The sequence below is a fragment of the Saccostrea echinata genome, unplaced genomic scaffold, assembly GCF_033153115.1.
Source record: "Saccostrea echinata isolate AGI-Se365-2 ecotype Australia unplaced genomic scaffold, CSIRO_AGI_Sech_v1 ptg000054l, whole genome shotgun sequence".
Classification (NCBI taxonomy): Eukaryota; Metazoa; Mollusca; class Bivalvia; order Ostreida; family Ostreidae; genus Saccostrea; species Saccostrea echinata.
The window spans coordinates 7860645-7883532 of NW_026889803.1; the positions used below are offsets into that span (position 1 = coordinate 7860645).

The window sequence follows — 22888 nt, forward strand, 5'->3', positions numbered from 1 at the left end:
GGAATCACTGTCTAGTTAGTAGAGTATGCCAGGGCATCAACGATAGTTGGAAACGTGGGATAAGGAGATGGGTGAACATGACGTGCGATAAGCCTATAGTGTGACAAACATGAAGATGAAAAATTAAATCTCAATTATATCAAAATTTTCCTTGATATTTCGTCTAACATTAAAATATACTTTATGTAAAATCTCTACAATTTGCAAAAATCCCTCAAAGATTGAAATTATTTGCCTGTGAAATATTAGACACACACTAAAGCGGGCAAAAAGAGTCGTTTTCTAATACTATAACACTATTTTTCGATATGAGTGGGTCTTCGCTCCACCTTTTTGAAAGTTAATCCTCAAAGTTTGCATGAAAATATACATTTTTTGGTTACCAAAAATATGGAGCAATGACCCACTATACCTTAAAAATATACTTTTATGACATAACATTCGCATCTTTTCGAGAAATACTTAAGTCCATTAAGTCAAGGATCATATCACAAACATGATTTAAATGCCACCCTTAATCAGTACTTGTGTAGTCTAGTGGTTAGCGTGCTAGTCTCGAAAGAAAATGATACTCAGGATTTTTATTGCTAGGGTTCGAACCCCACGAATACCACATTTATTTTTTTTAATAAAAGAATAAATTTTGCCGAGAAAGTTTTCCTCAGAAAAGTTTTGTTTATCATAATTTCATAAATTTCAATAATGAGAACTTTACTCTAAATACTAAATGCACAAACTGAACATGATTTTTATATATCTGAAGCTATAGGCTTTCTGCACGCTATGTTCGCCCATCTCCTTTGCATAACGGGCGAAGCCCGTTATGCACAAATTATCCCACGTTTCCAACTATCGTTGATGTCCCTGGCATACTCTACTAACTAGACAGTGATTCCTTATATTTCCATTTCATTTTGAAATAAAATTGTAAATTTAGATTTTAAAAATGTAGACTAATAGATTTAAATTACCCTCACATGTCAATTTCAATAGTCCCCGCCCACTGACGTCAAACATAACATATAGTGTATATTAGAATATAAAAATAGGAAAAAGGTGCCTCGACCCAAGATTTAAAAAGGAAAAAAAATGTAAAAGGGGGGGGGGGATCCATACCCCAAGTGCCTGTGATAATAGCTATTGAACTAAGGGGGGGATACTTGTTTCATGATAACATTCATAGGTGTAAATTAAAGATTTTATTACTTATATCTATCCATTTTATCATTCATTTAGATAGAAATTTTAAAAGTAGAATTTTTCTTTCAAAACTTTGATGTTGCTTTATATATTCTTTCTTTCAAAATTTTGATGTTGCTTTATCTAATCAAATCGGAATTCACTGCATATGTATTAATTGACAAATGCAGGTGTTCTGGTCAAACAAATTATTGCTCGATTGTAGAATTACTCGTTTTTCTGTCATGAAGTGTTTTATTTGAAAAAAAAACAGCAAACATAAAAATATCACATCAAGCATTTTTAATATAACAGTAACAATCATCTATTTATATGAAGTATTATTCAATATAGTCAAAATCATCTGGAATTCCAAACTGTTTATCAATCACACTTTCTTCAAACTGGAATTTGTTTTTAATCCAAGACTTAATGGAGAAAACATTATCTGCAAGAGAGAGTACAGAATGTGAGCAATTATATTTCACAGAAATTTAAACTTTCAGCAAGTGTCCTTCTCCCCTTCATTTTGACTAAAATTAACTTAATGATCATAGTAAGCAATGTTTTCACCAACTAAACTCGGTGAAATTTCCTCTGCTAATGCTTGTTCTTGTATGAAATATACAGCCTATCTCACTGTTTGACTGTTCAGTGTGATGTAAATATAAGCACGTCACTGCCTTTTTAAGCCCAAGGTATTGATCGAATTTGATTAGAATTGATAGAATAATAATTTGACTTTGATGTTTTTTCTTCATCAAAATTTTTTCCCCTTATATCCTGTGAAGATTTTATAATTCTGTTGGGCCCTAGCCTCAACCCACAGGCTTGGACTTGGATTTTTTAAGTAAATTTAAGTCTCCATAACATGCATTCATAACTTCCTATCCATTAGTGTAAGAGAATCTTTTTAACTTTTTATGTCATACCTGTCCAGCGATTAGCTGCCTCTTTAGCCTCGCCAGTTTGTTTGATTACTGCTTCTAACACCTCAGGATCACATTCCCGATATTTTTCAATTTCCTTCTGTAAAGAGGCTTTTTCCTGTTTTTTCTCCTCCAACTCTGAGAGTATTTCAGATCTTTTATCCTATAATATATAAAGTAATTTACATTAATGGCTGCTACAAAATTAATTATCCCTACATGTATAAAGTCACAAATCATGACCAACTATACTGAAACATGCATAATGACAAAATAAACTTGAGAAAAACTCACAGAATCTTCTTTGCCAACTTTGGCTTTCTTTACACTGTCCTCCAAAAACTGCTTTCTTTCATCCAATTCTTTAATCTTATTTGTTAAATCATCAAGTTTTCGTTTTCGCTAGGAAAAAAATACATAAACAACATGAAAGGTATTGCTTGCACTACTGAGAAAATGACTCTCAATTGTGACACTGAAACTTTTGGTTGCAATAAAAGGAACCTTGTCACCTAGGAACATATTATCATAAAAAGTTAAAACATTATAAACATTATGCTTAAATGCAATTTGCTTCTGCAAATATTTCAGTTAGGCATGTTTAACTTAACATTTGCATCATCAGCAAAGTGGATAAAACATCACCAATTGTGTTCCAGAATTCAGTGACCTCCAAATTCAATCTGGAAATAACAGACTTAAACTGAGGTTTCTTAGCTGGAAACTGCTACCTATATTTAATATACTACCCATTAACAACCCCATAATAAAAATGTGTATAAAAAAAAAAAAAAAAAAAAAAAAAAAAAAAAATCCATCCACCCAAAAAAGTTTTTTTTTTCAAGTGTCAGCAAAATAACTTTCTTTTGACATTTACAGTTGTCTTTGTATCATATTTTACCTTTCTTAAAAAAACTGTACAAAAGAATGTCATTTCCTTCAATATGGAATAATGTATAATTCTGATCTGGCCATCAAACTGAGGCATTTACAAGAAGGAATACTGAAGTGAATTTTCATTTGGACATGCAAATTTTACATAAATTAAGGTTTAAAATGTTTGTGGTGAAACCTAGTCAATAACAAAAGAAATACAATGTCTTGGAAATTATTTCATTCATATAATTTTGCTACTATACTAACTCTACTAATGACATTTGGAGGAAGTTACATTTTCATCTACATTGCCTATCCGTCTGTCCTCCTGCTATTCTGTACACAAGAAATAACTTGGATTTCAATTTAATTCATTTCTTTTTTTTCTTTTTTTTTTGTTTGAAAAGGTGCATTCTGGAGCAAGGTAGAATAAATTAAATCTAAATTTATTTCAATCTGCCAAATGTTCATGGTGTTTGACATTAAGAAATATGAAATGAAGCTTTTTAAAGGGTGTCTTTAGGAAAGAATGGTAAAACAATTTAAAATTCATGTATTTATAGATTTGCAAATCCCAATAAAAGTGTAATAGATTCTTCCATTCTATGAATATTTTACAAGAATGGGCTGAACTTAAAATTTCACCAAAAAAAAAAAACCCTTTAATAACTTAAAATTTTCAGAGGATATGTCTCTAAAAAGACAAATTGAGAGAAGTATGCTATAAGTGCTATCTAGTTGAACGGAATATAAGTACACATGGATATAAATTTTATCTAACTAGATTTTCAATGATATAAGATCTTCCTTGTATAATATATTGAGAACTTCCTTCCCTGGACACGTAGAATTCATGTCACAAGGAATTAAATAAGCAGTACAATAATACCAGTTAAAACTATGAAATTAAAGCTGCATTATAAAAACTCCACTTTTAAACTGTTCATTAAAAAAAGGATCCACGCACAAACTTTCTTTCAGATCATTTCAAAAAACATATCATTTACATTTTAACTTGGTGTACTGGGGTTGGCCCAGAAATACACTGATATTATAATTTTTTTTTGTGTCAACCAAAACTTAAATTTTGACTCCCTTTACTGGTAAAGGCCCAGAAATACACAGATTTTCCAATTTTATCTGTGTCAACCAAAACTTACATTTTGATTTGCTTTACTGAGGCAAGCCCAGAAATACACAGATGTTACAATTTTACCTGTGTCAACCAAAACTTACATTTTGACTCCCTTTACTGGGAAAGGCTCAGAAATACACAGATTTTCCAATTTTATCTGTGTCAACCAAAACTTACATTTTGATTTGCTTTACTGAGGCAAGCTCAGAAATACACAGATGTTACAATTTTACCTGTGTCAACCAAAACTTACATTTTGACTCGCTTTACTGGGAAAGGCCCAGAAATACACAGATGTTCCTATTTTATCTGTGTCAACCATTCCATCATCAACTAGGCTGGTGAGAATTTCTTTGACAGACATTGAAGTGATCCCCTTCTCTTTTTGACATAGTCTCTCCAATTCCTTAAGTTGGAAAAAGTCCTTCTATAAAGATATATTTAGATTAAGAGATTATAGATTTGTTTAATATTGCTTAATACTTTGGAATCATCATTTTTCATGGAGGCCCAATGTTCATGGATTTTATGAGTCAATCACCCTTAAACATAAACTTACTTTCACCTGAACATTCAGTATATCGATTTACTGGATTCATGGATTTTATGGGTCAATCACTGTTAAACATAAATTTACTTTCCCCTGAACATTCAGTGTATCAATTCACTGAATCTTCTGTATAAGCAAGTTATCAATGAAATTGCTTCTCCATCAAATCAATAAAATTTTGGTGTTTACGTTGACCCCCATGAGTTTAAATGATTCCAGAGTACAGTAAATAATCATATTTATTTTATTAGTATTAGTACCGGTAGTATTAGTAGTCTGAAAACTTAGTTACTACCCAGTACTTTTTAAAAAGTTTGATGAGACTGCATGTAGATATACGAGTGAAGACTTGATACTTTTGTGTGCATTATGCACTATCAGCCATCTCATTTAATTTAGATTTATAAACAGTTTTATTTTTTAGTGTATTATGGCAGAACCTTCAATAACCAGAAGTTTGTACTTATATTAGTAAAAGAGAAGAGTTACACCATTCTACAATAAGAATAAAACCAATGTATATGTATCAAAACAAGACATAAAGAGCTAGGTTCACTTTATGCATAAAATGGCCCTGTCCTTATATCAATTAATTTACTATCACCCTCTGTCCCATTTCATATATCAAAATAAAGTAGAGTCTTAATGCTTTCATTTCCTATAAAAAAATTTTTTTTTTTGAGAATCCAGGTATTGGAAAACAGGCTTTGAGAAAATGCAATGTTCTTGAATTTTGAAGAAAACATGCGTATTTGACTACCACCAGCAAAGAATTAAAATATGAGCACAGCCCACGATCCAAAAATTAAAACATGTTTTGTGATCTTAAGAAACAGATCTTTCATTATTTAATTGCATATTTTGGATCAGAGGTTGTGCTGTATATGAAATATTGAAAAAATACCTCAACCTTTGGCCATTTTAAAGGGAATTTAGAGGAAATGGGGAAAATGACGCATTTTATGATGTCATAATGCATTGACTAGAGAGAAAATTACGTCATGTTCAATAGATACAAAGTCACCAAGGGTCCAAGTTATAAATACTGCATTTTCAACCAAAACTGAGCAGTTTCGATTTTTCAGAAATTCTCAGGGCCAAAAAAGGCCCTAAGTGGCTCTTGCTCTTTATGTGTCATCTAACAACAAAGTTTGGGGGATAGAGAAATAGGGGTCTGTTGCACACTATGACAGAATACCATTTTGATATCCTTTCACACTGTGAGAGAACATCACTTTTATTCAATACTAAGTAAATACATCACAGTATTTCACTGTTGAAAATATAATAAAAGGTTTTTCTATTACAATACAGAGAAGGTTTAAACTTACTTTTTAATATACATAATAAGTACCCATGACATGGTATAGCCAATACATATTATGACATCATTGTCCTTTACAACTATTCAAAGAAATAAATAGTATCAACTAAACAACTTCCATGCAAGAGCATAGTATATTTCATTTGAGGAAAATAAGATTTATAATGATAAGCAGAATATTCCAAAGGAACCATGATGTTGAAAATTTTTGTCCTCCTTTGCCCAAAGATGCTCTATACCAAAATTGGTTGAAATTGGTTCAGCAGTATAAAAGAAGCAGAAAATGTTCAAAGTTTACAACCGACGTATGATGCACGTTGACGGACAAAAACACATTGCAATAGATCACCTGAGTGACTCAGGTGACCTAATATAAACAGCATAAGTAAATAAAGAAAATCACTTTTATTAGGTTAAATTAAAAATAAATAGCATAATTTGCTTAAAATTTATATATTCTGAAACATAGGTATACAATTTTTATACTGTGATACAGTGCAGTAATTTGGGGCATTGTGGTAAGCAGTTACATGTATATCAATCATTACACCCCTACTATCTAATAGATATATTTCACATTCATAGAGATATCTCCTGTTGTCGGCATAACACTCATTTTTCTCACTATATCCTTTGCAAATTACCTGTAAATATTTTTTAACTTTAAACTGTATCAAACAATTTTGATCCATTCTATGGAGGATAATCGTGTTCAAATATCCAGACTAATCCAAACTTGCAATCGTATCAGTTTCATAGGTTACATTTGTAAGTAGACAATATTCCAACATCCAAGCATGTAGTTTTGAAAATACAACTTTGTTGACTTTCAGTTTATCAGTGATGATTCTGTGAACTGGCCAAAATATCTCAAATTGGTTGCAGGTCTAGGAGCTGACAAAATATGGGCTTTAGCAAGCCAAAAATAGGTTTAAATGAGTGTTAAGAATTGAGGTGTGACAGTTTGTTCAACTGCTTTTGCATCCTGACCTGGCTATAAATGCATATAGTAAATAGATAAGGCCATCATCAAAAATATCTTTGTTTCCCCTAACCCGACCCTAAATTCTCAAGTTGGGTAGGTAAATATTTTTTTCTCACAGCAACTTTGAATGAGGACGTAAAAACTTAGGTCTAGTGTCACAGTAGATGCTGGCACGAAAAAGATCCCTCACTGCTCAGTGGTATATGTAAATATTGCCAAGTACAAGTCTAAGTTTGGAGCCCTTCAAAAATTTAACGCAGTTTAAAGAAGCAGCAAATCTTCAAGAGCCAAACACTTGACGTCTGCTCACCAGAGTGGCGCACTGGTTAGAGCGTCTGCTCAAGAGTCGAGAAATAAGGAGCTGATCCTTACGTCTCGGGTTTGAATCCACTGCGGGACATGGAGACTGGTCCTTCGGATGAGACCATATAAACCGAGGCTCCATATTCGTATCCAATTGCAGGACGTTGAGACTGGTAAACCGAGGTCCCATGTCGCAGTAGGTGTTGGCACGAAAAAGATCCCTTACTGCTCAGTCGCCCTGCATGCCAAGTATAGATATAAATTTGCAGCCCCTAGCTTGTCTGCTAGTGAGACAGACTTTACCATGCTTACTCTGTACCGTAATTTTAAAAGACAAGTTTGTAAATACCACCGAAACACTTTTAATTAGCCATGGTATATTTTCTTAACGAAATGTTTTAAGAGTGTCAGATTCTAATAAGCTAAAGGCATAAGGCTGATACGTTGCTGTTGTTTTATAACAAAACTACTCTGTGATCACATGTGGAAGCCACTTTGTTTCCAACAAATACTTGAAAAATCACACCAGAACAAAATCAGCCTTTCTGATAAAAACAGATTTTGATGAAATTGCATTTTATAAAAGTTGATATAAATATTAAAAAAATATGTGAATAATCTTAGCAAAAAAACTTTTCAGTCTGCGAAATTTAATCGGGTCAGTCGCGTTAGGGGAAACAAAGGTATTATTTTTATTTTAGCATAAAAGCAAAATAGAAAGTACTGAAATATCACAAAACACTCCTAACTATCGGATTCTTGGACTCAAATTAGTGGAACCGCTAAACTGTTTTTTTAACATCAGAACAGAATCATCACTGGCCATGATTTATACTATTAATGTGTGTATTTTTTATATTGTAAACTTTGTTTTCCGGAATCTGTATCACCGCGCTCTAAATGAAATACAAAGACAATTCACAAGTCTACAAATGTAAAGTTTGCACATTTAATTGTCGAATTTCGATTTACACACATTCATTGTATAAACTCAAAGTTAACACAGTTGTATTTTCAAAACTACATGCTTGGATGTTGGAATATTATATACTATAAATGTAATCTATGAAACTGATACAATATTGCAACTTTGGATTTACAAACTTACAAGTCTGGATTGTTGAAAACAATTACCCTCCATACCATTCTTGTATTGCCATAGTATGGAGCAACATAAAAAAAATAATGAACAAATTCATTTATAAGACATTGCCCCGTAAAATTGGTAATGTTACAGAGGGAAAACAGTGTCTTTACACCGGTTGATCCCAGATTGACCCCGCAAAGGGAAATAACTTTAGTAAATGTGAAAGTCGTCTATAGCTCCCCCTCTAAAGCAAAATCCTGGATCCACACCTGTTTATGCCAAATTTGAGAATAAGAATTCACATATTTATTGCTACCTAGAAGATTATAATGCAAGCTTTTAAAGATGAATTTTTTTTAATGATGTTTATTTCTACAGGGCACAACTGACTTACTTTTTCATAAAAGAAATCCATCATTCTGCTTCTTTTCTCTTCCACACTTAATCCACGCTTCTTAGACTAAAATAAAAACAATGGGAGTAAATGGTACTTGATTTATTAAAGATCTCATGCAGAGTTTTGAGAGGAATGTTTTGATATTCTCAATTGCTCAAACAGTAACTTATAACCTGTTAATTTTTATCTGTCTAAAATGAAAAAAAAAATCTGCGAATTTCTGTAAGTTTTTGCAATTCGCACAGACAGTTTAAACTCTGTTTATATTGCAGGGAATAACTTCATCATTGTTACCATCATACCATATTTTAATTGATCAGAACTTCTTCGAATTTGGCGCTATTCTTCCTCGTCTACTTTCATTTTTAAAAATGCCGTTCCCGATTTAAAAAATAAATATTGAAAATAAGTCTACATATCAGCGTTTCATATGCTCGGATAGCACTAGGTTCACAATGTGTATATTTAAAACATTAAATTTTTATAAAATATTTCTGCATTTTTGAAGTACTTTTAATGTTTCCTTTAAATGACACCAGATTGTGTCGGGCTCGAAATCAACAGCATCATAATGAGCGGCATGGATCGAAAGTCCCAGTACAAAAATAGAGCTAAGAATGTGGCTAATATAAGACAGAGACATAAAGCAGAAGAATTAGGTAAGATAATTAATAAGTAAGTGTTTTGGAGACTTAAAATATAGGGGTGACACATACGCTTTCTCCCTTCAAATTACCCTGCAGGTGGTGTTTATATTCTATGACTAGATCTAAACCTAGGGCAGAAATAAACAACTGAACAGGTCCGACACAATCTCTTGATTTAGCTATATAGCTTTATTTAGCTATTCAAGCTATTCATTCAGTTCATCAAATTGATTGATGCATGGTTGTGTTCTTGTATTTCAGCCCTTCGAAAGGACAGAAAAGAGAAACTTCTTAGTTCAAAACGATTTCGCTATGTTGATGGTGATGAACTGACAGATGAAATCTCACATGATGATGTAAGTTTGTGTGTAAAGTTTTAATTGGTTAAAATAATCTGTGTCTTGGTACAAGCCCTCACATCAGTTAGAATACATCCTATATAGTTGCAGTGTAGCAAAGCGTAGCAGTACAGGTGGATCCAGAGTTCTTGAAAAGGGCCTGGGGGCCAACCAGTTTGGGACTTGGGGTGGGGATACAAGGGGGAATCCTCTAGAAGCTCTCAGGTGTTTTGGGGAACAGTTTTATTTGACTTATTTTAGCTATATTTTACGTATAATTATTGCAATATCCCACCAAAAAATGGATTTATTAATCTAATGTATATTTTTGTGTAAAAGGGGGGAGGGAGGCTGCCCCTCCCCCCTTCTAAATCCACCAGTGCATGGTTGATTCCTTCTATGTAAAATTTCCCAAACTGTCAGAATTTCCCATTGAAATTAAATCATCATATTGTGCTAAAAGCATCATGCAGCTATTACATTAGACACTGACACCAGAAATTTCTGAAACCATCCCATAAAGTAGCTTGATCAGCAAACTATTCCCAATATCCCAATATGTTGACGATAGGTCACAGGGTAGCTTTTAAAAGTGGTGTGGAAAACACTAGTATGATAATATTGCTGTTTTGATGAGCAGTTTATATTCCAATTCAACATTACAGGTCACAAAGGCAACAAAAAGTCTGCAGAAACCAGGAGCTCATAGACTAGAAAACCTGAAGACACTTCGACAAGCATTTTCCCAGGGATCAGCTTTTATTGATACATTTTTCAAGTAAATTCAGTTGTAGCTTTAGTACTGGTAACTATTGTTACATACATGCCAACTTTCCCGATTTTTTCGGGAGTCTACCGATTTTTAACCCCATCTACCGCTTGTCTACCGATTTATTTTTTAATCCCATTTCTACCGATTTTTAGGAATTCCGGATTTTTTACCGATCCGCTTTGAATAATACCGCATTTCCTTGTGAAAAAAGATGGCAGTTCGAATGTTTATCGGTAGATATCTGTTTATTGCCGCTGATAACAGGTAATCAACAAGGTGTCAACTGTGCTACCAGTCATTACTGTGGCTTTAATTGCTCACGATTCTCATTAACAGTGTATATTAACCTAGACAATCATGCCAGATGTGGAAATTTTAGAAATACACACGACAGGATACAAACTTGTGACGAGTTCACACTTCACAGCAAAATTTGACAATATACATATAAGCTGTTAATAAAAGGTTTTCAAGTTTAGGAAATACGGCATTGCGCACTATAATTACAACTACGTCATTGATCATGGAAAAGACACTGCCAAAATCCAACTTGAAAAGATGCGTCTGCAAGTACAAACCGTTAGTTTCTTAGCAGAATTCCAGGAGTGGTTTACAAAAAGTAATGAAGGCCTTTTACAGACTTTGTATGAAAAACATTAAAAGTGACTTCTTCTTAGTATTCCCTTTGATTAAAAAAAAATACAAATTGTGTGTCTGTGATGACTTAGTAGCTTTATAAAATGTGTAATTTACCGATAGACAAAGACAGTTACTGCATGAACTCTTTTAGTAACTTGCTCTAGCTTATTTGTAATTAAGTTTAACATCCCTATCCATGTAATAATCTGTATGTGTATGACATTGCATAGGGCAGGGGGATAATGTTGATCTTTATATTAACATATTAAATAATTTTGATTAAAATTTTCCTTTTTTAAATTCCAAATAATAGTGTGTTTTTGTTGAAGTTGATAGAGAAAAAAAACTTTTTGAAGTAGTGATAATATATGATACAAGGTATTAGACTAATATTAAAAAAAAAACCCAACAAATACTTATTTTCACGACAAAATGCCGCGAATTTAGACCTTTGAAAAATGTCGTTACGTGCAATCTCCCCCAAGGAGATTTTAAAAAGTTGGCATGTATGTTGTTAAGCTTAAAATAAAGATTCTTCAAGACTGTCAAATGTCTATAATTGCATGGGGCCATTCAAAGGACCCATTCCAAATTCAGAAAGGTACCCTTTTTCCGACTTGAATGTGTTATTTTTCCAATAATCATTTCTCCTAATAATTATAATAGAGAGTATGTACATGATATAGATGGATTATACTATATTAACCAAGCTTCTTACTCATATTCCTCTCTATTGCAAAATAAAGCTCATAACAAAAGCAAGAACCCTAAGAGTTAGAAAAATGAGATTGCCTCGGAATGTCAAATACATGTACATTAAGAGTGAAACGGTTCACCGCGGTATCGATTCACTGCGGTATTTTTTCTCAGTTTGATACACAGTGCAAATTAAATCTCCACTTTCAGTTCAGTTCATTTTTTGGTCAGGATCGTTATTCAGTCAGTTTAGCATAGGTAAAAACATGTTACTTGGCATAATTAAGTATTATAAGCGTAAATTTTTGAGGACTGATGGTTTGTAAATTAATCTTTAACAGTCAAATCATTTTAATCAGTTTCTTGTAGTCAATTTGCAAGTAAATTATGTGACTAGATTTCGTGATTGAAAACATAAAACTACATTGAATTTGTTTCCTATTATCAAAATATATCGTATTGAAAATAACTGTACCAAGACAAAATTATTGAGTATGTATCATATAGTGAATGAGGCGTACCTTTCACCCCTAATGTACATTCAACATTGCTTTAAAATTTTGCTTTAAAACTTAACATCTATGACTGATATTGCACGCAAGTGCTAGCAAAGGATTAAGGTTTGTTTTATTATTCACAAGGGGGGAGTGCTCACTATTCTGAAGAACACACATAAGCTGTTTATTGAACTTTAAAACTTTAAACTGGATCAGGTTTTAACTACATTGTATAATTTTATACTAGAAAATAAGATTTTAACCTTTTTAGGATGTTTTCTGTGTTATTTCCATAATTATGATCCTTTTCTGAAAGGGTTGAAAATGCCTTGGACACTCTTGTTGGTATTTACACTGGAAAGGACTCTGAACAACAACTTGAGGCAGCTTGGTGTATTACGAACATCTCTGGAGGAACTGCGGAACATGAAATGGCCATCTGCAAACATGTGGCGCCATACCTGATTACCTATCTAAGCAGTGGTGTCCATCAGTTACAGGTTAATTGTGAAACATTCATTGCTAAAATAGTACTTAATACAATTTTTTGATTAATGTTTGGTATCTAATGCTAAATGATAATTTAAACATATTTAAAGTTTTAATAAAGTTGATGATTTATGAGTACATTTTCCTTTGTGAAGGACCAAAGTGCCTGGGCTCTGGGGAATTTAGCAGGGGATAGTGCGGAATGTAGAGAGATTTTACAGAAACAAGGAGTCATACCACCACTAGTACAACTCCTACAGGTAAGTGGTGCTGAAACTGTATTAATATCTACATTGTATTACATGTAAATTATTTTAATTTTTATAAGCTAACTGTCATTCATTTAGGTAGGGCTAAATTTTTTTTTACATTATTTTTTTTCTATGTATAATAGTAAATATGTAAGCGTATACAAATCCCTCCTAGAAAAAATTCTTTGTCATAAAAAAAGGATATGAGAAGATGCAGATAAAGACTGTGAATAATATGTAAGACTATCGTTATAAATTGGATGGTAGATCTTTATTAGTAGGTTGAATATTGCTCTGATCCTGCATGATGAGGGTTTGTTGTGCTCAAGAAAAATCTTGTTACTCTCAAGCACATTTGGTATTAAACCTTTTTGGTTTTAATGTTACAGAAATTTGGGGTTTTCCATATGAAAACATGGACATGCCATTCTTTCTACAAAATTGGGGAGGGGGGAACTTTCACAGAATCTTTATTTCTTGGTGCCATTGTGCTTCTCATGTTTTACATTTCGATTGGACAGAAATTTGGGGGTTCCTACAGCAAACAAGAGGCCCATGGGCCACATCTCTCACCTGAACACATTGGCTAGGAATGTGGGAGTAAGGGGTATCATTTTGTGAGTGCGGTGCTCACACTACCGCTAGTTTATTTCAGATTATGTCATTTACTGTAGATTTCGATTTAATCCATTTTACATCAGAGGGCGATCACTCAAATCACATAAAATTACATGTACCATAGAATTAAAACTCTTCAGTGTTTAGAGCTTCCTTGATGTTTTTTTTTCTTTTTTCACACAGAGTCCACATTCATCAGTTGTTCAGTCTGCAGCATTTGCTCTATCAAATCTGGCAAAAGAATCAGTGGAAGACTGCAAGTAAGTCACTCTCCAAAATCTCTTAAGTTTGTAAAATAAAACCCTATCAGAATACATTAGACTGAATGATTTATTTCTGTACATTTTCTGTGATATCTGTATTTAGGGAGATGGTTCAGGCCTCCGTCATTCCTAATCTTCTTCGACATTTCTCCTACTCACCAGAAAATCTAGATGTTTTGGCAGAGGTATCATGGGTCTTCACTTATCTTGCAACTAGGTAAGACATCAGTAACTTAAAAATGTGGTTGTTTAAAAGTGTTATCTTACTATATTGCCTCATCCCATATACACATGTACATGTATTTATTTGCAAAAGAATGATCTGTGTTTGACCTTCTTCTCACAGATTTTCTAACTTAAAATATAAAAATTAAGGTCAAATTGAGATTCATTTAAATGATGGACATGAACTGCATGTTTTACAAAGGATTTTTTTTTTTATTTTTAAGTGGACTCTTCTTGGAGGAAATGTCATCAAATGGTGTAATAACTAAAACTGTTAGTTTATTGGTGACATTGTCAGACATAATGCCTCATAAAGCTCAGGTATGATAAACACAGAAGCTGGGACACTTGTATGCAGTTTAATGAAGTTAACATGAAATGTTATTTAATTAATTCTAACAATGTTAAGAATCAAAAATAGTAATGAATGTGTACATATGTGTATATACATAAAACAATGTTATATTATTATATAATATAAAGGTAGGATGGGGAAGAAAGTTCATTGAGCCTGCTTCTCTTGCATTAAAACTTTAGGTTTTGTATAATTTGCAAAGATACTATGTTAGAATGTAGCAGGGGTTACTTCAGTATGAATACATTGATGTAGAACCATTGATGAAAATGATGATTGGCTATGATCATCAGTGTGTTCAATTGTCAGTATCATAAAAAGGTAGATCATTGAGGTTTTTCACTCAAGAGATTATTATAATGAAGAAATTGAAAAACTCGGTAATTTAATATTAATGTACCACATTTACAATATTAGTTTCTTTATGGCTGCTCTTTAAATTCAAAGTTGACCTTAGGGTAGAAATTGAAAATCAAAATTTGAATTCATTGTAATACATGCTGGGACACATCATCTTTTACATTCATTTTTTTGATATCTATTAGAAAAAGAAAAGATCTCATTTTCATAAAAACATAAAAATATTTGGTCATCAGGTCGTGACCCCTTTGCTTCGCTGTCTTGGAAACATATGCAGTGGACCAGATCAGTACACTGTTGAGGCCAAACAGAATGCTGAGTTGCTACCAAGTCTCTGTAAATACATGACCTCTGACCTTCGACATGTTCGCAAAGAAACCTTGTGGGTTCTCTCCAACATGACAGGTAAACCTATATTGTTAAGATATAATTGTGTACTGGATATGACAAAATTGCAAATCTCTGTTATAAATTGTAAACTTGAAAACAATGGAAGTCATACATGTAAATTGCATAAATGTCATATACATTAACATATTCACTGTAGTTAAAGTGAAAATGTGGAATATATGTTTGTATACTGTGGATCCTTTTAGTCACGAGTTTGTTTCTGCATTTATCGCAATTGATAAATTTTAAACAAAAATTTTTATTGATAAATAATTGTATACAAACAGAATCTTGGTGTGGATAGGAATCTCCATGTCTGTCTGTCCCACTTCATGTCTAGGTATAGTTTTATAAATGGGGAACATTAGAAGATCATACTTACTTAGGGTACCGTGATTCTAGATCAAGATGAATTGATCAGGTCAAGGTCACATGATTTGGAAGTGTAAATTCTATTTGTACATAGAGAAGGAATGTCATCCTTGACCACTGAATGCCCTTGTCTAGATGGTCTGTGTTGACTAAAAGTCACTGTCATTTGGACAATATATGGGATTTAGATTAGAAGAATTAATTTTTCTAACTTTGAAATACTCATTAGAACATTTCTATTTACCTTGTTATCAGGTGATCTTGGAGTGTGTAAGGAAGTTGCATTTGGCCCAATCCTACCCCATGTCCTGGAGCAGGTGCCTGCAGCATTTGACATCAAAACAGAGGTAAGGGAATTAAATAAAATTTCTTTGACTTAAGTAATAAAACATTTATAATTTTGGAATCTAGTGATCTTTTTTGATTAACGATGTACATGTTAATGGGAATACAATGCACATTTTTAAAATTTTTTAGTTTTTTAGCTCTACTGGTCAGAGACCAGAAGAGCTTATGTGATAGAAATGTGTCCGTCGTCCGTCCGTCTGTCTGTCCGTCCGTCTGTAAACAATTTTTCAAAATGCTACTCCTCCTACAGTTTTGGTCTGATTTCAATATAATACATAATTCTGTGTATCGGTTTTTGATTTCGATGAACGGTGTTGCCATGGTTACTAAAAATAGAAATTTCTGTGAAAAACATTCAAAATGCTACACCTCCTACAGTTTTAGTCTGATTTCAATATAACTTGGCACACAAGTAGACTATACTAAGATGCATAATTCTGTTTATCGGTTTTTGATTTCGATGAACGGTGTTGCCATGGTTACTAAAAATAGAAATTTCTGTGAAATACTTTCAAAATGCTACTCCTCCTACAGTTTTGATCTGATTTCAATATAACTTGGCACACAAGTAGACTACACTAAGATGCATAATTCTCTTTATCGGTTTTTGATTTCGATGAACGGTGTTGCCATGGTTACTAAAAATAGAAATTTCTGTGAAAAACATTCAAAATGCTACTCCTCTTACAGTTTTGATCTGATTTCAATATAACTTGGCACACAAGTAGACTATACTAAGATACATAATTCTTTATATCGGTTTTTGATTTCGATGAACGGTGTTGCCATGGTTACTAAAAATAGAAATTTCTGTGAAAAACATTCAAAATGCTACTCCTCCTACAGTTTTGATCTGATTTCAATATAACTTGTCTCACAAGTAGACTATACTAAGATGCATAATTCTGTATATCGGTTTTTGATTTCGATGAACGGTGTTGCCATGGTTACTAAAAATAGAAATTTCTGTGAAATACTTTCAAAATGCTACTCCTCTTACAGTTTTGGTCTGATTTCAATATAACTTGGCACACAAGTAGACTACACTAAGATACATAATTCTGTTTATCGGTTTTTGATTTCAATGAACGGTGTTGCCATGGTTACTAAAAATAGAAATTTCTGTGAAATACTTTCAAAATGCTACTCCTCTTACAGTTTTGGTCTGATTTCAATATAACTTGGCAAACAAGTAGACTACACTAAGATACATAATTCTATGTATCGGTTTTTGATTTCGATGAACATTGTTGCCATGGTTACTAAAAATAGAAATTTCTTTGAAATACCTTCAAAATGCTACCCCTACAGTTTTGGTCTGATTTTAGTATTACTTAGCATACAAGTAAACTACACTAAGATACATAATTCTCTGTACCAGTTTCTGATTTCGATGAACGGTGTTGCCATGGTTACTAAAAATAGAAATTTTCTTGAAATACTTTCAAAACGCTACTCCTCCTACACTTTTTGTCTTATTTCAGTATAATGTGGCATACAAGTAGACTACAGAGATACATAATTGGTGTTATTGTTTTTTGATTTTGTTGAATGATGTTGCCATGGTTACTTAAATCAAAATTTCAGTAAAATTGTTTTAAAAGGCTACTCCTCCTACAGTTTTAGTCTGATATAATAATAAATCTTGCCAAAAAGAGACTAAACCAAGGATCATTATTCTATTTATTGCTGTTGCAAAGTTTCAAGTCCAAGTGCTACTTTTATCTTCCTTTATAAATACAACCAGTAGAGCTACAGTCTCATCAGAGACTTCTGGTTTTATTTTACAATGTACACTGAACCCCTAATATATAAACACATATAGCAAAATGTACCTCCTTTTTAAGAGACCATTTTAAAGGTTTTTTGTTTCAGACAGAAGACCTTAATTTATTGATTGTATTGTTCATTAATATTTTTATTATCCCCCCTTTTTTTGTTGGCAGGATTTCTCAGAGATGATTTTATGGATTTTTTTGAAACCTTCACAGATGATAGAGAATAATATCCCAAGAATTTTTTTTCTATCAAGGGTAGATAATGAAGAAATAGCAAAAATTGGATTTTAAAATCTCCTTCTCAAAAACCTCTGTGCCAGAAAAGTTGAAAATAGTGTGAACATTTCCTAACATTGTGAAGATTAAAATTTGTTGAAATCATTACCCATGGGGGTAGGGAAAACATAGGAAAAATCTTTAAAAATCTTCTTAAAAAAGAGGAAAGCCATGATTAGTCATATTTATATGGAAGTATCCTCAGGTAGTGTTTATTCAGGTTTATTCAAATCACGGTCCCCGGGGGTAAGGTGGGGCTACAATGGGCAATCAAAGTTTTACATTATACTTAGGAAAAATCTTTAAAAATCTTCTCAAGAACAGGAATCCCATGATTAGTCATATTTATATGGAAGTATCCTCAGGTAGTGTTTAATCAGGTTTGTTCAAATCTAGCTGCAGATCTGTAGCTCGCTGGTCTGAAAAAAATTGGGATGGACGACCAGAGAGCTACAGTGCCACCCATTGAAAAAAGTGTATATTTATTGCGCACAAAAAAGTGCGCTGTTTCTCGATTTATTTCTCATTGTGTCCCCTGGGCATGATTTCTCAGAGATTTTTTATTTTATGCATGCTGACATTAAGATTACCAGGTAATAAAAAATTAGCTTTAGAAATCTCACAAGTGAAGTAGACTAGCTGATGAACCTCTCATCATGTAACAGAAAAGCCAAATATGTTCGAATATGTTTCCTCAACAACATTTTAAATCAGGGCCTGAGGGAAACATAGAACAGGTGTAGTGATGAAAATGAGGGCTTTTGAATTTCATTCAGTCATATCCAGTCCCAACAGGAAGTAGTATAATTGAAAGCCTTTTCATTTCTATAATGAGTTCCTTACTTTTTTATTACAATAAATTGATTTCCAATTATTAACTGGACATAGAATAATTAATAAATGAAACAGTGATTTTGGTTGTACTTGGAGGTTGATATTACTGTGTACCATGTAATTATAATCCTGGATCAGGTATATGTATAATGTATTTGTATCTTAGCTATCATCAATCTTCAATTCCTTTTATATTAGATTCTTAGATATATTGTGTCACTATTTTTTTAAGGCTCTGTATGTATTGTGTAATCTTGCCTGCCATGGTGAGGACATCTGTACCCAGCTGGTCAACTCTGGAATGTTACAATGTGTGACTCCTGCACTAAAGTCCCATGATGTAGAAGTCCTAAATTTGGCTCTGACAATGTGTGAAATGACACTGAAAATGATCCCAAAGGTATTTAGATACAACATAGTAAAATTTATCTTACTCAACCCATGATCTGTTAGTCATTATTTTTATAAGAATTTTTAAATACTGCAGGAAATGAGGTTTGTAATATTTTTCCACAGTATCTGTATTCAAATTGTTAATGTCAACTTTCGATTAAAATTTTTTTAATTAGTTTTATGTAGTCTTGTCAAATTGGACAATTTTTAGTAACAGGTTACTCACTTACTTTTCCAAAAGAGTAACTGGTTACTGGGATGGATTTTTTTTAGATCAAATAACATTGTTATACTTTCTATATTTATCTCATCATTTGTATACCGTACATGTATATACATAACACAAATGCACTGCATTACAGCATATGAATTTTATTTATAATTACAAACAACATTTTCTAATTTAATTCGTTCTTGAATACTCGTAATAAATGGTTGTTTTGCGGGATGTCCTTTTCATAACTGGTTTCAAAATAAAATTCATGATCAGTTTGAGGTGGTTTAGCATATTTGTTGTCCCATCCATGTGTTAATTCCATTTCACATATTTTACACAGCACAGACATAATTTCAGTCATTCTTTAAAATATTTCCATGCTTTTTATGCATGTGGCTGATGACAAAATACCAAATATGCCAGAAATTAGCAAATAGGCGTGTGATTTAACTGAAACAGTGATGTATAACATTATAACACTTAGATCACACATGGGGTAATTCCAGATAAAAGATTTTTATATTGTATCAAATACTACCAAGAAGTTGGTATCATGATAAATGTATATATATATTTTTAAAATTTTTTTCTCTTGTATGAGAAGGAGTCATTGACTCCCCCACTAACTTTATAATTATTTTGTTAATTTCTGCAGGCCAAAGAAATATTTGAGAAGGAGTGTGAAGGAATAACCAAGTTAGAGGCACTGGAGTACCACAACAATGATGCCATCAGGACTAGTGCTAACCACATCCTAGATATGTATTACGGAGAAGAGGTAAGAATATGAGGTGTAAAAAAAAGTATGAGTTAAAGACAGATAAGAAGCCTCTTAAACGAGGTCATGATCAAAATAAAATTTATAATTTTATAAACTGTAAATTTCATAATAATATTTTTTTTAAATGTGTTTTTATATATTTTCCTATATAAAATTTACCCCTTTATTCAATGGAAACAGTCATTAATATTTTATATCCCACACTTTGCATTTCAGTACCTCTTAAATTCTAGTATCAAAGCAAATTAAGTATTTTTAAAAAAAAAAATGTTTACATTTGTAAACATTAGAATAAAAGTAAAATTATTTTAATGATATAATTTTTATAATAAATGAAATTATAGAATCAACTTCTTTAAAAAGGGCATTTTGCCTTGATGTCAGTATGCACTACTTTTAGCGATGTAATATTGTTTACATTGTTATACAGCGTAATGCAGCCGACAAGAAAGGGAAAGGGAAAAAAACATCCAAATGTAGGTAAAAATGTGATAAAAGAATCTCTCATTTTCTGTGATTCGATATGCTTTTTATCTAATTCCTGGTGTGTTTTCTGTCCTCACGCCAAAGGCTCTGGGATAAACAACACACATGGTATTAGGTAAAAATCTTTCCCAATTACAAAACGTGAAAGATCCTATATATTTTTATATATATACATTGATTGAATTTCTGAATGTAGATTTAGGTTTTTGATAATTTTAAATTGAATTAAATTCTGCTGGAATATAATGTAGATTTGTAAATGATAGGGATGTGCAGAGTTTGTATATTCTGATTGTAAATTTTTATTGCAGGAGAAAGATTTGAACATGACGTAGAGATGGAATCTGTAAATAAAGCTGTTGTATAATTTGAATCATGTCAAACACATGTACCATTTATAGAATGGACAGAGGATATCAAATAAGGCTCAGTTGTTATGGATGTCTTGTTCTGCATAATTGTACCAGACGGGGTACAGTTCTTAGTGCCATATATATCTGTATATATATAAATATTTGTAGAGAGAGTCAAGTGTCTGATAGCAAAATGACAATTGCAATCTAGTGATGCAATCTCATCTTTTTTAAGGTTTTTCTCAAATTATTTTTTTTTACTCTTGTGAATATTCATTTATGCATTATACTATAAATAAAAAGACAAATACATACAAAATTGTATTCTTATGAATGAAATGGTAACTAAATGCTATTAAGCATAAAAAGATTATGTATCAACTGAAATGATTTTTAGTGAATCATTATTTCCTGGTTTAGAGTCAGTTTTTCATTAGTGTTGAACAATGCTTCATGTTACGTCGCGGGTTCGAGTCCCACTGCGGGACGTCGGATGAGACCGTATAACCCGAGGTCGTATTGCAGTAGGTGCTGGCACGAAAAAGATCACGCACTGCTCAATGGCCTTGAGTGCCGAGTATAGGTAAAAAAAAAATTGCAGCCCTCTAGCGGCAACTGGTGGCATCTCAATATGTGTGAAGCCCTATCGAAAAGGACGATAAACAAACATACAAACAAACATTTTCCATGGCATGTCATGTGGATTCGAGTTTCTTTGAATTATGGACTCTGGGCTTAGAGTGGGACTAAAATATAGTAACAGTTTGTACATAATACACGTGTATACAGGGGAAAATCTTTTTAAAAATCTCCAGAACAGAAATTCCATACTTGTCGTACTGATATTCGGAACCGCCATGTGGGGGGGGGGGGGGGGGGGGGGGGGGATTGAAATTTGGACAAGTCACTACTCGACGCCTGTCATATTATGGAGGCAAAAATTTTCAGGGAAAATCTAAGTTTGTTAAATATAATGAAGGATGGCAGAGCCAAGTTGACTCAGGTGAACGATGTGGTTCCTTTATCACCAGCTGATCACAGTGACTGAATATGTGCAAATTTCAAGCATGTCTTCAGTGTGTATATGATTCACCGTTTCTAGTTTAAGGGTGTTTTAGAGCATCCTAGTACAGCTCAACTCTCAAGTGAATCAAGTCAAGGAAAACCTTTTCATTTTCATTTTCTCTGGAACTACTTGTCTAATTTTTAAAATCATATTGCCACAAAGCTTACTTGGATAATGGTCAAGTGTATACACCGTTTCTTAGCAGGAGATCCATTATGAAATAGGTAGTAAAAACAGGATGATGTCATTTCAAAATCAGATGATGAACCACTGATTCCAAAAAAAGACAAAACTTTAGTAAAACCTTTAATTCTATATTGTATTTTCAAAATATATCCATGTTAGCTGCAATAATGTAGCCCTCTCTACTTTTTTTTTCCTCTCCCAAAAACATCAGATAAACATATTGGAGAGGGCTACATAATTGCAGCTATATCCATGTCTATAGATCGGAAGGATAGGGATTTAAATTTACATAGGAATGTAATGTTAAAATACATTTTAAAATTCAATTGAATAGCAGGGCTATATTTTCAAGTAAACATGCAGTAAAAATCAACTTTTAGATATTCTTTGGGATTAATTGTAGAACTACAGGCCTGTATTAAGAAAGGGAAGGGGCCCTGACCCCTAAGACTTTTAGAAAGAGTCTTTCGCTTTTAATTTTCTTTGAAAATTT

The 22888-nt window shown here is 32.6% G+C and overlaps 2 protein-coding genes across 3 annotated transcripts; one reads left to right on the forward strand and one right to left on the reverse strand.

The window, feature by feature from the left end:
* Positions 1-1465: 1465 nt before the first annotated feature.
* Positions 1466-9111, reverse strand: LOC133205941 (meiotic nuclear division protein 1 homolog). Its single transcript, XM_061341837.1, has 6 exons — positions 9068-9111; positions 8763-8828; positions 4373-4546; positions 2403-2510; positions 2112-2271; positions 1466-1627 (listed from the first exon to the last, which is right to left on the reverse strand). Exons 1-6 carry the CDS (start codon positions 9068-9070, stop codon positions 1521-1523), a joined length of 618 nt encoding a protein of 205 aa, XP_061197821.1. The 5' UTR covers positions 9071-9111; the 3' UTR covers positions 1466-1520.
* A 199-nt stretch (positions 9112-9310) lies between these two features.
* Positions 9311-21452, forward strand: LOC133172329 (uncharacterized). 2 transcript variants are annotated; one of them, XM_061307190.1, is made up of 14 exons: positions 9311-9424; positions 9674-9768; positions 10416-10528; positions 12671-12854; positions 12999-13103; positions 13896-13972; positions 14079-14192; positions 14425-14521; positions 15152-15320; positions 15933-16024; positions 19146-19313; positions 20179-20301; positions 20735-20780; positions 21102-21452. In XM_061307190.1, coding segments are annotated over exons 1-14 (1473 nt in total). In that variant the 5' UTR covers positions 9311-9336; the 3' UTR covers positions 21104-21452. The 2 variants fall into 2 exon arrangements, with proteins under 2 accessions (XP_061163174.1, XP_061163175.1); XM_061307191.1 differs by lacking the exon at positions 20735-20780.
* The last annotated feature ends 1436 nt before the right edge of the window (positions 21453-22888 follow it).

Excerpts from the sequence above, each read along its gene's own strand:
- LOC133205941 (XM_061341837.1), bottom strand. Across the intron at positions 4,547-8,762 it reads TGGATTTCTTTTATGAAAAA|AAGGACTTTTTCCAACTTAA; the intron begins GTAAGTCAGTTG and ends ATATCTTTATAG. Across the intron at positions 1,628-2,111 it reads GGCAGCTAATCGCTGGACAG|ATAATGTTTTCTCCATTAAG; the intron begins GTATGACATAAA and ends TCTCTCTTGCAG.
- LOC133172329 (XM_061307190.1), top strand. The coding sequence starts at position 9,337 with ATGAGCGGCATGGATCGAAAGTCCCAGTACAAAAATAGAGCTAAGAAT. Across the intron at positions 12,855-12,998 it reads GTGGTGTCCATCAGTTACAG|GACCAAAGTGCCTGGGCTCT; the intron begins GTTAATTGTGAA and ends TCCTTTGTGAAG. Across the intron at positions 13,104-13,895 it reads CACTAGTACAACTCCTACAG|AGTCCACATTCATCAGTTGT; the intron begins GTAAGTGGTGCT and ends TTTTTCACACAG.